Source organism: Panthera uncia, chromosome D1 (assembly GCF_023721935.1).
Source record: "Panthera uncia isolate 11264 chromosome D1, Puncia_PCG_1.0, whole genome shotgun sequence".
Taxonomy (NCBI): domain Eukaryota; kingdom Metazoa; phylum Chordata; class Mammalia; order Carnivora; family Felidae; genus Panthera; species Panthera uncia.
This window is the reverse complement of record NC_064808.1, coordinates 16630610-16646399: the sequence shown is the minus strand read 5'-3', so window position 1 is coordinate 16646399 and position 15790 is coordinate 16630610. Positions and strand designations below refer to the sequence as shown.

Genomic DNA, 15790 nt, shown 5'->3' with positions numbered 1-15790 from the left:
TTTCATTAGAGTCTTTTTCTAGGCTTCAGTGGGGGACTATGGGTCTAGCACATCAAAACAGGAAGGGGAAACTGAGGCCAGTGGACGGAAGGCAACGGGCAGCCAATTTCAGCTTGAGATGGGGAAGTCCCGCCTAAGAGTCCGAGGCCTCCAGCCGCACTCAAGGCTGGCTGCGTGACGTTCTGTCAGCGTTTGGGTGACCATCTGGTGGGTGGGTGCATGACCCAAAGACCCGCCCAGCTCAGAGACCTAAATGCACGGGAGAAAACAGAGCCCTGCCTCTTCTCGGTCAGTCTTTCCCATTCCTGCCTCCGTGAGTGGCACATCTTCCTCTCCGTCAGAGACCTACCCCCTGAGCAGGAATGTCTGAGCCTGGCCTTTTGTCTGCCCCCACTCCAACAAAATGGATGCCCCGTGGGTTATTTTCTCTCTTCCGTTGAAACCCATAGTCATTTCCTGTCCCAGCTAGAAAATCTGGTGCATTTGATAAGGCACAGTGGGTGAGGTCTAAGAAGTGGTGTCTTAGTGCCTGTCTATCCAATTCCCAAAGCCAGCAAGGAGCTCAGAATAAAAAGAATCCATTATCATCATGAAAACTTCAGTCCAGAGAGCAGCTCCCGCTCCCACCCACCCCCTCGATTGCTTCAAAGGTTGTCACCTCTGTGGGTCTGATTTGAAAAGCTATCAGATGAGCTCTTGCGTTCGTAGAGTGCCCTGTGCTAGCCATTTTCCACCCTCCTTCCGACATACTCTGTGCCTTCTCTCCAATGAGGTAGTGACCTGGAGACTCAACAGATACAGGGACCTTCGCTCCCTAGAAGCTTTGTCTTCCAGGGAGGGCTCTTGCTTGTCTGCAGCCATGAGATGGGACAGGCGTGGTTCTTCATGAAGGGATTGTTGTACGGGAACGGGATTCTGGGAGTGGATTAAACCCCTGGGTGTCACTGCAAAATACTTAAAAGAGGGAGAGTGAATTCCAGGTAATTGGTGTTGAGACTTAGCTGCCTCCATTGAACACCTCGGGGGAGTGGGTTGTTACCATTCGCTGAGAGGTGCCATAGATATTATATCTCAAAACGACCAAATACAACCAGGTGCTGAACAAATTTTGATCTGTTTTGGGAGACTGTGATTGATGCCAGAGAAAGTAATTCTAGCTTTTAGAGCTTGATGATTGTTTGCACAGCCAAACCAGAGAAGAGCGTGTCTTTCCTTGTGCTCTGTGATTCAGGTGATTCTTGTGAGGAGACAGGTGAATGAGCAGTTTGCCTTCTGAATCCAGGAGTAGGAAAGTTTGGGTCTACCCCAGTTCTGTTCGATGCTAGCCACAAGTCTGATTAATTTTGGATGTCGAACCCCAGGCTCTCACTAAACTGGGGACTGGAAAATATTTTGCACATTCAGAAGGAATATCAGATCCAGAGAAGAGCAGACCCCTGCAGCTGGAGAGCTGCAACTCAGAAGTGTCCGTGTGGAAAGACCGCCCTGGGCCAGGGGTCCTCTTCTCCTTCCCCCCAAGTTCTTGGTTTGTGGCACGCCTGGGCGTCGCGGATATCACGGTATTGTCTTCACGGCTCAGGGAGACCGATGCTCGTGTCCGATGCCGACAAGCACACAGATGCATTGATTTAGTCTCTGGACACAAGCAGGTTCTGGGGATCTAAGCGCCATGCATCCTGCCCGTGTGACCCTGGCAGGGTGGAGCTCACGACTGCTTCTCTCAGAGCGGGTGAAGCAGCCGGCGCTCATGTTTGCACTGCTGCCTCCCTTGGCCTTAGCCCCGCAACCCCGGGGTCTGTGCTGCCGCCTGTTGTCAGGTGGATTGGTCCCTGGACTCTAGTGGTTCCCCTTATAAGGTCACGGCCTCCTCCAGGGCTGAGTAGAACGGAGGCTACAGGGGACTATCCTTGCGAGTAGAAAGAACGGAGGCTACAGGGGACTATCTGTGACAACGGGCACGATATGCTCCAGGGTGCTCTGCCCGAGGGGCCAGGAACATAGACTCACAATGCAGGCGGCCACCGCGACCGCCACCAGTACTGAAAGTGGAGTTCGTGTGTCTTTTCTTGGGGGGGGAGGGGTAACTGTAATAATTGCTTAATAAGGAAAACTTGGAAATTACAGAGAAACTTACAAAGTAGATCCACCTGCAATGGCCAGTCACTGTTACAGCATTGGTATATTTCCTTCAAGTAGTTTACCAAGGCTTGTGTTTAGAGCGTGGTTGGAACTATAGAATAGATAGCTTTCAGCCCTCCTGTTCTCACGTTGCATCCTATCAGGGCCCTTTTTTCCGAGTCATGAAAGATCCCTTGAAAACGCTTTTCTATAGATGAGCGATTCCATCGTACAAATATGCCGCGGTTCGCTAAGCTGTTGCTCTGGTATCGGACGTTTCGGTGTTTTCTGCTTTTGCGTTATTGTAAACGATGCTACAGCCAGGGCGGTGGTATGCCGAGTCGTCTACTCGGTCTGCATCTTATGGTCCTTTTTAAAGTTTTTCAAAAATTGCGACAGAATGCACATGCCATAAAATTTACCATTGTAACCATTTTTTGAAGTATGCAATTCAGCGGCATCAATTTCACTCGCGTTGCGGGGTCGTGACCACCATCCATCTCAAGACTCTTTTCGTCTTCCCCCACTGAAACTATATACCCATTACACGCGAACTCCCCGTCCCCCCACTCCCCACCCTGGCCCCTGGCAACCCCCGTTCTCCTTTCCGTCTCTGAATGTGACTGTTCCTGCAAGGACCTCATATAAATGGGATCCTACCGTATTTGTCCTTTTGTGATCGGCTCCCTTCGCTTGGTATGTGTCTTCAGGGCTCATTCGCGGTACAGCGTATATCGGAATTTCCTTCCTTTTTAAAGCCAAGTAATAGCCATCGTATATGTATTCCACATTCCTTTTATCCACGTATCCATCAGCGGGCATGGGTCGCTCCCACCTGCAGACGGTTGTGAATAATGCTGCCGTGAACATGGGTGTAGGAGGCCATATTGCCAATTTGATTCCCCAAGGCTTGTGCCCACTTATTCTCCACCAGTAGTCTGGGATACACTTTTCTAGCCAATGTGGATGTTATCATTAAAAAGAGAGAGAGGGAGAGAGGGAGAGAGGGAGAGAAATCTGTGCCAAAGAGACAACGTGCTACTTGCCGTTTCTTTCCTTTGGAGTGATGCTGAGTGCTTTTCGTTTGCTCGTGACCCATTGGGATTTTTCCCCGTGAATGATTGCGTACCCTGGACTGCTCCAAATACCGTTCTCTGGGCGATGCCAGTCAGTCCGACTTTGATTCCTATCCTGGCTTTTGAGACAAACCATAGCATGAGCAAAAGAAGTTTATTTTTTATGACGCATTTCCTGGATGCTCGCGTGGTGTGGATCCTTAAGACTCCAGTTTCCTCTTGTCCTTTTGATCTCTCCGCCTCTGCTTCTCTGTAGGTGTTACATCATCTCAGCTTTGGAAGGCGGCAGGTTGGATGTTGGAAATGTCATTTCAGGGAGCGGGGGTAAGGGAGAGATTCTGAGGGTTTGGCAGAACTTTAAAGGTTATCTGGGCATTGCTGGTGCTTTACATGCCCACAGGGGAGCCGCGAGATCTAGTGGGAAAGACACAGACCTCAAAGCTCCATCTCCCATTTGTTCGCTGTGTGACCTCAGGCGAGTCACTTAGCGTCTCTGAGTCTTAGTTTCCAGTCGTTGCTAACCTTCTCTCGGGTCTTATTTCCCTTCGTCTCCTGTCAGCATCGGGCACCCACTTTTTAAAGACGTTGATCTTCAGCATTTGTTAATTGGCCTTCGGGGCGCCGTTGTCACATGGGTTGTTTCTTCTAGGCTTCATGAAATCCTGGAAACAGTCCAGGAATCCCACACTTAGCGCCATCGGAGGCCTGCAGGTGTCTGGGGGTCCCTGTGGCTAAAATTTAGCGAAGAGCGAACGACATGGCCTTTCGGTTTGGTAATCGTTTTTATATCTGGTGTTGAATTTTGTGCTTACCAGTATGTGGGAGGTAGGCAGGGCGGCTGTCATCCCTAGTCTCAGAAAACAGAGACCCTCAGAGGGTCCGAGGCTTGCTCGAGGTCGCACAAAACTGTGACGTCGGGACGAGGGACCGGCTCTAGCTGGGGTCCCGATCCCGGACAGGCAGCCGTCCTTCGACTTTTGCGCACGCCCCTTGCCTGTGGACCTCTGACCTCCACCGAGTGGCCCGTGCGTTCTCACCTGTCCCCCTTGCCCCCAGGTACGTGGTCATCTCCCGGGAAGAGAGGGAGCAGAACCTGCTGGCGTTCCAGCACAGCGAGCGCATCTACTTCCGAGCCTGCCGGGACATCCGGCCCGGGGAGCGGCTCCGGGTCTGGTACAGCAAGGAATACATGAAGCGTCTGCACAGCATGTCCCAGGAGACCATCCACCGCAATCTGGCCAGAGGTGAGTCCCCACCCGAGGTGAGGGCCACGCCCGCCACCAAACACAGGGGAGGCCAGGAGTGCTTCTCTGGGAGCTTCCTGAGAAGACCGTTGGGGAATGCAGTCCAGCGGCGACGGGGAGACCCAGAGGGACGCGGGGCGGGGGACGGACGGTCTGCGTGTGAGCCGCGGCTCTGGGCGGGGCCGCAGACCCTCCAGGGTGCCGTCCTCCCTCAGAAACCCTGGCGCAGGCATCAGAGTATCCGGGAGAGAGACAGGGCCCCAAAGCCAAGCGCATAAGTGTAATCAAAGCTGGTCCTCTTTCTCCGACTCAAACTGATGGGAAGGTGCTACAACCCGTCCCTGTCGCAGTGATACTAACATTTGCTAAGTGCTTACCACGTGCCCAGCGGTGGTTCTGCGGTGTTCACCTACCTCGTAAGGGTGCGGTGGGAATTAGCTGGGTAATGCGCCCATTTAGAGCAATGCCCACCTTGACCACTGTAAGCCCTCGGTTGGAAACTTTTAAGGCTGACCATCCCGTGTGGCTGATTATCCCCCAGCTCACCAATGTAGAAACCTGAGCATCGGTTGAATACAGCGACTCACCCGGGGTCACGGGGCTAGGAAGGGCACTGCTGGCTTTCTCATCCACATCTGTCCAGGGTCCTAGTCCAGGGTCTCAGCTCTAACCTACGATGGTATACGGCCTCCCAGACCAAACTCGGTTCTTCCCAGCTTCCTCCTGGCCTCATTCCTGAAAGTCCCGATCACACGCTGTGAATGAACCACCTCTATTAGAAGAAGGCAGTTCTTCTCAGGGAGGGAGGTGGGAAGGTGACCTTAGGTGTGGGTGGTGGCCTGGTGGGGGAGATGTCCATCCAGCTCCATTTAAATGCGTCATTTGCAAGTGGCTTAAAATACCCCCCAGCCCCTAGCCCTTTGCCTCTCTATTCTAGCCTCAGCCTGGCCCAGGCAAACTGGTGAATCCAGCTCCTCTCAGGGGGATATTTCTTGCATTAAGGAAAAGCATTCAAAGACCCAGAGTCCATCTGGTCTCAGGAACCAGGACTATACCCAAGCCCCACCATGTCATGCTCCTGACCAACCTACTTATTGGAGATAAATCTTCACATGGAGTATGAGTGGAGAAGAGAGAAAGGGGGCAGGGTGGCCCATGGCAATTAAGCTATGTTAATTTTTTTTAAGTTTATTTATTTTGAGGGAGAGTGAGAGAGAGAGAGCGAGCAGTAGCAGAGAGGGGCAGAGAGAGGGAGAGAATCCCAAGCAGGCTCCGTGCTGAGCCCCACACGGGGCTTGATCTCATGACCATGAGACATGACCGAGCCGAAATCAAGAGTCAGACGCTCCACCAGCTGAGCCACCCAGGAGCCCCAAGGCTGTTTTTAAAAACAAAACAGAACAAAGCGGGTTGTGGACCTTGAATGCACAGCTGCTGCCTGACTTGGTAAAAGGTATCTGTGATTGGGGGGTCGGTGGGGAGACCCAGCCGACATACTCACCTCTTGTCCTCTTCGGAACCGGGGGTTGGCCACGTGCCGATCTCGCTCGGGAAGGCAGGTTTCTATGACGAGATTCCCTTGGTTTCCGTTTGACCTCTGAAGAGACCTTGTGTAACCGTGTCTGATGCGCAATACATCTTTGTTGAATGGATAAGGGAAGACAGGAATGAAGACGGCCAAGAAGTCTCCAAAAGAATCGTCCTATCACCAGAAGAAAAGAAAACCAAGAGAAGTCCTATCTGAGGACACAGGTTCCGTCCCTTGGCCATAATCTTCTTAAATTCTCCTGGATTCGTGATATCCTCCCCCACCCCCACCCCCACCCCCAACCCAGTGTCTTCTCCAAAGCACATCAAGCTGCGATCATCCTCAGAGAGCCCCGAGATCCGAGGGGAACGCTCGGAGGAGGGAGTGACCTCTCGGGAGTGGCTCAAAGGAGGCGTAGCAGAGAGGCTTGAGATGAGATACGTGAAAATTTGTGAAGATACAGGAGGAAGGAGTGGCTGTTCCTGGCCAGGCTGAGCAGTAGGAAACAGGAAGGAGACTGAAAGGCACCATGGGGCAGGGCCAGAGCCGCGGGTGGGCTTGATCCTAAAGCCCTTGGGAGCAGTCATGAGCTCAGCGGCCTTTAGCTGTGTAGACGTCTCTGTAGCCTACAGCTTTGGCAGGCTCTGAATACAGTTTAGTGGCATCTTAGATTGGTGGGCCAGCCCCGCTCCGGGAAGGGGATCCCGACACTCAGTCACCGAGGGTCTTGCGTGGAAGGAAGTTCCTTTGTAATTGGGGGCTGGAGCCCTGAGAAAGGCCAGAGCATGAATTACTGGTCCTTCTTAAGTAGGGATGTTACCTGAAGCCCAGAAACTTCTTCCTGCAGACCGTTTAAAGTATGCCTTTGTGGAGATCTTTTAAGAGCGGGATGCATCGGATAGGTGTATTCAAAAAAACCTTGTGTCATTTGATCCACTTTGAGCCACCGATTCACTCTGTGGTGTTTCCCCCCATATTTAATGGAGGCTTTGAAATCAATTCCACGATGCTGAAAGGTCCTTCTCGGCCTTTAGATTTTTCCGAGCGCCTTGAGTCCGAAGAAGTCCCCCACGCATCCTGGGAGATTTGAATGACCTTGTCTTTAAGCAGAGACGCATGAGGACTCCCTGCTGATGTATAGCCTTGAGCTCCCGACATAAGCTGTTTGCCGCCTGACTGGTCTGTGAGAAGTGAAAGCGTGGCCCCTGACGTTTGGAGATTCCAAATGGGCAAGTGTCATAGCTGATCTGTACCGCGAACGTGTCGCATTTGTTAGTGTTCACGTCCACCCTTTCTGCTCCTCGGTCGTTATAAAAATATAGGCTGTGAGAGCCACCTGACTTTCAGGGGCCCTGAACATAACGTTATTCGTGCGAGGACAGAAGAGGGGTGTCCTGATTAGGTTACCCCCTTTTGTGCTGTTACCCGTCGGAAGCCTGGATTCATACACGGGCCGGGGCACGGCACCCCTTGCCGGCTGCGGGGACCCAGGGCTCGGGCATAGCATGGATCTTCTGGATTGTTCCCAGAGATCCTTTGGCCTCCGCTCCACTCAGAGGTTTTTAGCAAACACGGCTTTTGGAAATCCATCCGCAACATACATTCAGGTCAAGTCACTGCTCGGAGTCGGCTCCCAGGGCCCCACCTCTATCTAGGAAGCCCTTTGAGATTCCCCGGCCCCACAGGCCGCCGTCAGGAGACCTTCTGAGGGTCCCCTGTAGCGTCTGCAACCCCCGGGGAGCATACGCCCTTCTATAGCAATTTATGAGACTGTGGCGGCCGTTTCAAAGAATCAGGCTAAAATTCTTGTTGGGAGCTCAGCAACGTCTCTGAAGCCAGTCACGTGATGGAAAGAGCTAGAAAAGGGAGCGTTCTTTGTATCATCAGGTAAGGAGACACGGCTATATTTCAAGAATGCTTTGGGTCAGTGGGGCCACGCCCCTCTTTGTCTTGCTGGAGGCTGCCCGCCCGGGAGCCATCAGCCACTGTGGGGGGGCCCCGTCTTCCCGTTCCCCCCCCCGCCTCGGTTGTGGGAGAACCACAGACGTTCAGGTCACGCTCCCTTCCGTGCACCTCGTCCTCTGATCACTGGGAGAGTTAAGAAAGGATGGTTGGCTGTGGGTCGGTCTCTGCCCCGAGGGGCCGTCTCGGGGCAGCCAGGGAGCCGGAAAGAGTGGACTCCGTGTTTCGTGTGTACCTTTTACCAAGTCGAAGCAGCCGTCTTCCAGTTGCCAGGACTGGACGAGAAGCCTGGAGGGCGGGGAGCCACACGCACTGAGCTCTGAGGTGCGCGCCCACCCGCCCGGTTTGATCGGTGGGGGTGTCATCTTCTACGGTTACCGAACTTCCCACTGCCCTCCCCTATAGCCTTCCCTCCATTTGTAAATGTGCCGCGTGTATACGTAAGGCTCCCGTGCAACGCGTGGTCTTTTTAGAGAGTTCTGCCCACGTTTTGGGATCCCACTCTAGACCCCGTGATCCGCTGAGTGACCCGCCTCTCTCTCCCTGTCGTGTCACACCTGCCCCACAAGGCCAGATTCCAGAGGGATGTGTCAAGTGACTTTCCCGATAGGAGGCGTGCCTTGTTTTCTGTTGGTTTCTCCACGTCGGGGCTTTTCCCCCCTTCCTCACGCCCTGGTTTTCCTTCCTAGGAGAGAAGAGGTTGCAGAGGGAGAAGTCTGAACAGGCTCTGGATAACCCAGAAGACCTGAGGGGTCCCCTTCCGCTCCCCGTGTTGAGACAGGGCAAAAGTCCCTACAAGCGTGGCTTTGACGAGGGGGATGTGCACCCCCAGGCCAAGAAGAAGAAGATTGACCTCATTTTCAAGGACGTGCTGGAGGCTTCCCTGGAGTCCGCGAAGGCGGAAGCTCACCAGCTGGCACTGAGCACCTCGCTGGTCATCAGGAAAGTCCCCAAGTACCAGGACGAGGCCTACAGTCGGTGCGCCATGACCGTGTCACATGGCGTGCAGAATGTCGGCCGGACCCAGGGGGAAGGGGACTGGAAGATCCCCCAGGGGGTTTCCAAGGAACCAGGCCCGTTGGAGGATGAAGAAGAAGAACCTTCGTCCTTCAAGGCCGACAGCCCCGCCGAGGCCTCCCTTGCGTCCGACCCTCACGAGCTCCCCACCACCTCCTTTTGCCCTAACTGTATTCGCCTAAAGAAGAAAGTCCGGGAGCTCCAGGCCGAACTAGATATGCTTAAGTCTGGGAAGCTTCCTGAACCCCCCGTGCTGCCCGCACAGGCCCTGGAGCTCCCGGAGCTCTCGGACCCCGCAGGTAAGTTGGCGTGGATGAGACTGTGGCCGGAGGGACGGGCGCCCGGTGGGCAGGGTGAGGGTGGCCTGGCGCTCTCTGCTGGAGCCACCTTCCCCGGGGGGACCTGAGGCGTGTCACGAGGGGGGCGGACTCCGGTCGCGGCCCTTGCCCGCAGGTGCCTGCCCCCGACAGGCTGCTTCTCAGCTCCAGCGGGACGCCTCGCATCATGCCCTTGTATCCTCCCGTCAATAAAGGAAGTTCCACTGCTGGAGGGGTGTGTGCTGTGTTCTTGACCCGCTGCCTCTCTCTAGTGGGCCTACTGGTGTCTCAGCCCCACGCTCAACTTCTAAACCCCATCTCTCTCTCTCCCCAGTCCCAAGCAGGGCACCCCGTGGGGGAGAGCTCCCGGCCTTGTTGACCTCAGTCCCGGAACACAGCCTCGTTCTTCTCTTCCCGAATCACTCTTCTGCCGCACGCGGTCCTATCTCCCCTGCCCGGAGTGTTCTAGAAGGACCGGGATGCGGGGGCGTGTGGCTGCACGCCTCGGTGCTTTTCTGTCGGCCGCTGGGATCTTTAGACTCGGTCGACAACCGGCAAGGTTTTCTTGGAACACAGCTGCAGCTGAGTCCAGCATTGACGTAGCGTTTCCTATTTTAACCTCATCCCGTAGCGCAGAGTGAGGCGTTTCAGATACTCGAAGCATGCGTCTTGACCAAGCTGCATTCTGATCCTGAAATAGCCCCGGGGGCCGTGGCAAGCCGCCTTCCCGCGAGGGCGGCACGCCGGCCCCCGACCACGCTGGCCGCTGGGATAAGCGAGCCCCCGCGTCCTCGCCCCGGGGGGCTCGGGGACCCTCGACGTGCTTCGTTCTCTCCGCCAGGTCGGCTCTCGTGGTCGTGCCGCTCAGTCGATGGGGAAGATGAGGTTCCGTGAGCACCCGCTGGTGGAGGGTGAGGGCCGGCGGCCCGGTGCGGGGCGGCCGCCGGGGGGCGACCGCCCCCCCCCCCCCCCCCCCCCCGGGGAAGGCACGGGGGGGGCGGGAGGGTGCCTGTAAAACAAATCCGAGGCCGGGGTTCGGTCCGTCGTAGCACGTGGCTCGCGGGTCACGCAGCGTGGCGCCTTTGTTTGGGGCCGCGTGCCCGGTCGCTTTGGAGAAGTCGCTGTGTTCGCCCCCGGGGCCTTCAAATGTCTCCTTCCCGTTTGTCTTGCAGCCTCCGAGAGCATGGTGTCTGGCCCCGCCATCCTGGAGGACGACGACCCGGAGGTCGACTCGGCCGACGAATCCGTCTCCAACGACATGATGACCGCCGCCGACGAGCCCTCCAAGATGTCGTCCGCCGCCGGGCGCCGGATCCGGCGCTTTAAGCAGGAGTGGCTGAAGAAGTTCTGGTTCCTGCGGTACTCCCCCACCCTCAACGAGATGTGGTGCCACGTCTGCCGCCAGTACACGGTGCAGTCGTCCCGCACGTCGGCCTTCATCATCGGCTCCAAGCAGTTCAAGATCCACACCATCAAGCTGCACAGCCAGAGCAACCTGCACAAGAAGTGCCTGCAGCTGTACAAGCTGCGTATGCACCCCGAGAAGACGGAGGAGATGTGCCGCAACATGACCCTGCTCTTCAACACCGCCTACCACCTGGCCCTCGAGGGCAGGCCCTACCTGGACTTCCGGCCCCTGGCCGAGCTCCTGCGGAAGTGCGAGCTCAAGGTGGTGGACCAGTACATGAACGAGGGCGACTGCCAGGTCCTCATTCACCACATCGCCCGCGCGCTGCGCGAGGACCTGGTGGAGCGCATCCGCCAGTCGCCCTGCCTCAGCGTCATCCTGGACGGGCAGAGCGACGACCTGCTGGCCGACACGGTGGCCGTCTACGTCCAGTACACCAGCAGCGACGGGCCCCCGGCCACGGAGTTCCTGTCCCTGCAGGAGCTGGGCTTCTCCAGCACGGACAGCTACCTGCAGGCCCTCGACCGGGCCTTTTCTGCCCTGGGCATCCGGCTGCAGGACGAGAAGCCCGCCGTCGGCCTGGGCATAGACGGGGCCCACGTCACGGCCAGCCTGCGCGCCAGCATGTTCATGACCATCCGCAAGACGCTGCCCTGGCTGCTGTGCCTGCCCTTCATGGTGCACCGGCCCCACCTGGAGATCCTGGACGCCATCAGCGGGAAGGAGCTCCCCTGCCTGGAGGAGCTCGAGAACAACCTGAAGCAGCTGCTCAGCTTCTACCGCTACTCGCCGCGCCTCATGTGCGAGCTGCGGTCCACGGCGGCCACCCTGTGCGAGGAGACGGAGTTCCTGGGGGACATCCGCGCCGTGAGGTGGATCATCGGGGAGCAGAACGTCCTCAACGCCCTCATCAAAGACTACCTGGAGGTGGTGGCCCACCTCAAGGACGTCAGCAGCCAGACCCAGCGGGCGGACGCGTCCGCCATCGCGCTGGCCCTGTTGCAGTTCCTCATGGACTACCAGTCGGTCAAGCTCATCTACTTCCTCCTGGACGTGATCGCCGTGCTCTCACGCCTGGCCTACGTCTTCCAGGGCGAGTACCTGCTGGTGTCCCAGGTGGACGACAAGATCGAGGAGGCCATCCAGGAGATCAGCCGGCTGGCCGACTCCCCGGGGGAGTACCTGCAGGAGTTCGAGGAGAACTTCCGAGAGAGCTTCAACGGGATCGCGATGAAGAACCTCAGGGTGGCCGAGGCCAAGTTCCAGTCCGTCAGGGAGAAGATCTGCCAGAAGACCCAGGTGATCCTGGCCCAGAGGTTTGATTCCCGCAGCCGGATCTTCGTGAAAGCCTGCCAGGTGTTCGACCTGGCCGCCTGGCCCAGGAACAGCGAGGAGCTCGTGAGCTACGGCAAGGAGGATATGGTGCAGATATTCGAGCACCTGGAGGCCATCCCCACCTTTTCCCGGGACGTCTGCAGGGAGGGGCTGGACCCCCGGGGCAGCCTGTTGATGGAGTGGCGGGAGCTCAAGGCCGACTACTACACCAAAAACGGCTTCAAAGACCTGATCGGCCACATCTGCAAGTACAAGCAGAGGTTCCCGCTCTTGAACAAGGTCATCCAGGTCCTCAAGGTCCTCCCCACTTCCACAGCCTGCTGCGAGAAAGGCCGCAACGCCCTGCAGCGAGTTCGCAAAAACCACCGCTCCCGCCTGACGCTGGAGCAGCTCAGCGACCTGTTGACGATCGCCGTGAACGGCCCGCCCATCGCCAGCTTCGACGCCAAGCGAGCCCTGGACAGCTGGTTTGAGGAGAAGTCCGGCAACAGTTACGCGCTGTCGGCCGAGGTCCTCAGCAGGATGTCCGCGCTGGAACAGAAGCCGGTGCTGCAGACCGTGGACCACGGGTCAGAGTTCTACCCGGACATCTAGGGGGCCGGCGTCACAGAGTTCACTGAGCTGTTGAATATTTTTTTAATCTATACTCATAAGCTTTGATATATAAATATATATTATATTATATATATATATATATACATGCATATATATATATATATATATATATAAACCCACACTGAAAATTTTTAAGAACCGAGGTGATGCATCCACCAGAAGCCACTGGGAGCTTTCACAAAGCAACGATGTTGGAAACCGACTCTGGTCTACAAGATCCGGCAGCCGTTTTCACTCACGGAAGCATGTGCTGGGGCCACACGCGTTCCCACCTAACAGCCAACCAACAGCCTAAGCTAAAACGACGGGTCTCTGTCATCACCTTTAGGTGGTTTGTTTCGTTTTATGTTTTCGTTTGGGGGTTGAGGGGTTGGGGTTTGGGTTTCTGTCTTGCCTTTTCTTTTCCCGTCTGGTTTACGACGGGGGTTCTTGGCCTCTTCGCTGCCATGCTGGTGTAGCTGAGTCCCATCTCTGATTTTGGAGGGGGGCAGGTGGTGTATCCGGATTGGGGGGTGTGTGTGTGTGACTTTCTCCCTTGTCCCCCCTGATTTCAGCTTGAGAGGTTTGTACTCGTTTCCTGTTGAGCGTTCCTTCACTGTCTTAGAAACAAACGTGTCGGTCAAACTGTGACACCCACCACTCCCCACCTCTGTCGCCTCTCCCGTCTCTGGGTTCTGGATTCCCTCCTTCCAGCCCCCTGGATCCTAAAGATATTACCTGTTGTACTGAAGGCAAAACTGCCTTACAACCGAGCTTGAAATCGTGGGGAAGGGACAAGGTGTGTGTTGGGGGGCGGGAGGGGTGGGGGTGGGAATTTTTTTTTGCATTCCTGTTCTCCCGTGGTGTGGGGTAAAATAATATAATTCCATTCAGATCCAGGACTTTGGGGGAAATGAAGAGCCAGGAAGTCCAGACCCTCATAGGGCAGCGATTTTTGGCTAAAAGCAAGTCCGATGGAGAGTGTGTATTCAATTTACATGAATTATTTATGCTCTGTCTTTATAATCATATGATGTGTTGGGGGTATTTTTTTTTGTGCATTTAGTAATCAAATGCCTGCTATAGTTCAGTGGCAGGAGATGTCAATGCAAGTTGTGCCCTGGGTTGTGCGTAACTCCGAGGAGGGTCTCTAGGCATGGAGGCCTTCTTTGGTGACAAGGCTGATAATAAACCCTTCAGCCTGGCAGGAGGCAGTGGGGAACCAGGCCTTGCATCCATGCCTGTGAATGCCTCCTTTTTTGAACAGGGTAGAAATGTCCTAAAGAAAAGGAATAAACAAGAGGTCAGACGGGACTCTCAAGGCAGCAGCCTACACACACACACACACACACACACACACACACACACCAGACGCACACACACACACGCACGTACACACACACACACACAACCACAATATAAGCTTTAGAAATAGCCACTTGCCTATTCCCTGGGGCAAGTAATGGTTTTAAGCTAGAGGAGTCTGATCGATGCTCTTTTGTTCATTTAACTACCAGTATACCTCGCAAGGGAGTTTTTTTAAACAAAATGTGCGTGAGCTGTTACAAACTTCTGTTCATGTTTCCACATCTGATTTATGCATATCTGATATGCAGAGATCCTACATTGTGGGTGCAGGTCGTGTTTGGGGGAGGAAGGAAGATCTGCGTTGTCCGTGGTCAGGTCCTCTCACTCGGCAGAGGGTGGGCAGAGGACGGTGTGATCGGGCCACAGGCCAGGCCCCCGTGTCTCCAACCTGCTCGGCTCAGACGTAGAACTGTGGTGGCTTCCTTCCTTCTTGGTTTAGCTTGTCTCCGAGGCCTCGTGCCGCTGTTGAGAACCGTAGTGGAAATGTCATCAACACTGAACATGTCATTCCCCTTTCCTTGTCCTGCCCGTACCTTCACTCCCCACACGTCCCCTCCCCCCACCCCTATGGTCTTGGTGCTAAGATAACTTTAGAATCATTGCTGCTAGTTGATAGCTTTTCATTATATAAATATATTATATATATATATATATATTATATATTATTTTTGAAACTTTTTCGTTTGTTTTCAACAGTGATGTAGCATGTTAAAAAAAAAAAACAAAAAAACAAGAAACAAAAAAAAAAACCACCCGGTTTTCTCCAACTGTCCCACTGCCAGGCCTCATATGCTGCCTTGTTCAACAAATCAATGCACCCCTGCCTGGTGACATTCACCACCCACCCCCTCTCCTGGCCCCCTTCCCAGTCCCTCGTACTTCCCCACCCCCCCCTGAACAAGGAGAGAGCAGAAACTAGCAAGGAAACACCCAAAGCCCTTTCTGAGGCTTCGGAATTCCCAGCCCCAAACCATGTCCGTACTTCAAGCTGATGGTCCCCCCCCCCCCCCGCCCCCCGCCCGCCCTCCGCCGCTCCTCCCATCCGGGTCAGTATTTGTGGTCAAGTGGGATGCCCTTGCAAAGCACAAGGTTCCACCCTACCCTCCCGGACATTCTGTCCGCCACACACAAAAACTATCATGCCTGTGGGAGCTTTCTTGGAACATCACACGGACTAAGTGAGGTGGGTTGGGGGCAGAGAAGGCTGGCAAGGGGAACCTTGGTGGGGGCCGGCAAAAGTAGGTTGGGATCCTTTCTTCGAGCCACCAGTTGCCTTAGACCTTCTCCTTTCCCCTTCTGCTCCTCTCCTCCCACTACACTGGGAGCCATCCCCTGGACCACTCATTTGAAAACCGGGAAGAGAGAATCACTGATGACTGCCTGAGGACTGGTCAGGGCTGTGACTGTTTCAAGAGGCCATGGCCCGAATTAGCTCCGATTTTTATCCAGACGGGGAAAAAGATCCTTCGGGCCTACGCCAGCATCTGCCGTGAGCTGGTGACGTACCTCTGGGCTAGGAGCACGAGCGCGTGCCAGCAGCACGGGGACTGCGGGTGGCCTCCTGCCGGGCCAGGCTCCACGCCCGGGGCAGGTTGAGCTCTCTCGGGGGCCGGGGGTGCTCGAAGTCTGGCAAGGCGCTCTAAAACTCCGGGTGCTCATGGCTTCTGTTGAATGCAGCCAGGCCTGGGTGGTGTGAGGCACTCTGAAGGCCACTTTACCTTGGGACCGGAAGTAACCAGGGCACAATTTGGGTGACACGCCCACTGCAATTTACACAGGGTCTTTTTTCAACCTGGATGCTCCCGGGAGGCTCCGTGCTCCCA

At 55.4% G+C, this 15790-nt stretch overlaps 1 protein-coding gene across 1 annotated transcript in view; it reads left to right on the top strand.

Annotated features, from left to right (window-relative positions):
• PRDM11 (PR/SET domain 11) overlaps positions 1-12663 on the top strand; it is a 47508-nt gene extending 34845 nt beyond the window's left edge. Inside the window, exons 5-7 of the mRNA XM_049647728.1 lie at positions 4251-4438; positions 8618-9244; positions 10435-12663. Coding sequence (XP_049503685.1) covers positions 4251-4438; positions 8618-9244; positions 10435-12599 — 2980 coding nt within the window. The 3' untranslated portion in view covers positions 12600-12663. The remainder of the gene's footprint in view (positions 1-4250; positions 4439-8617; positions 9245-10434) is intronic.
• Positions 12664-15790: the final 3127 nt, after the last annotated feature.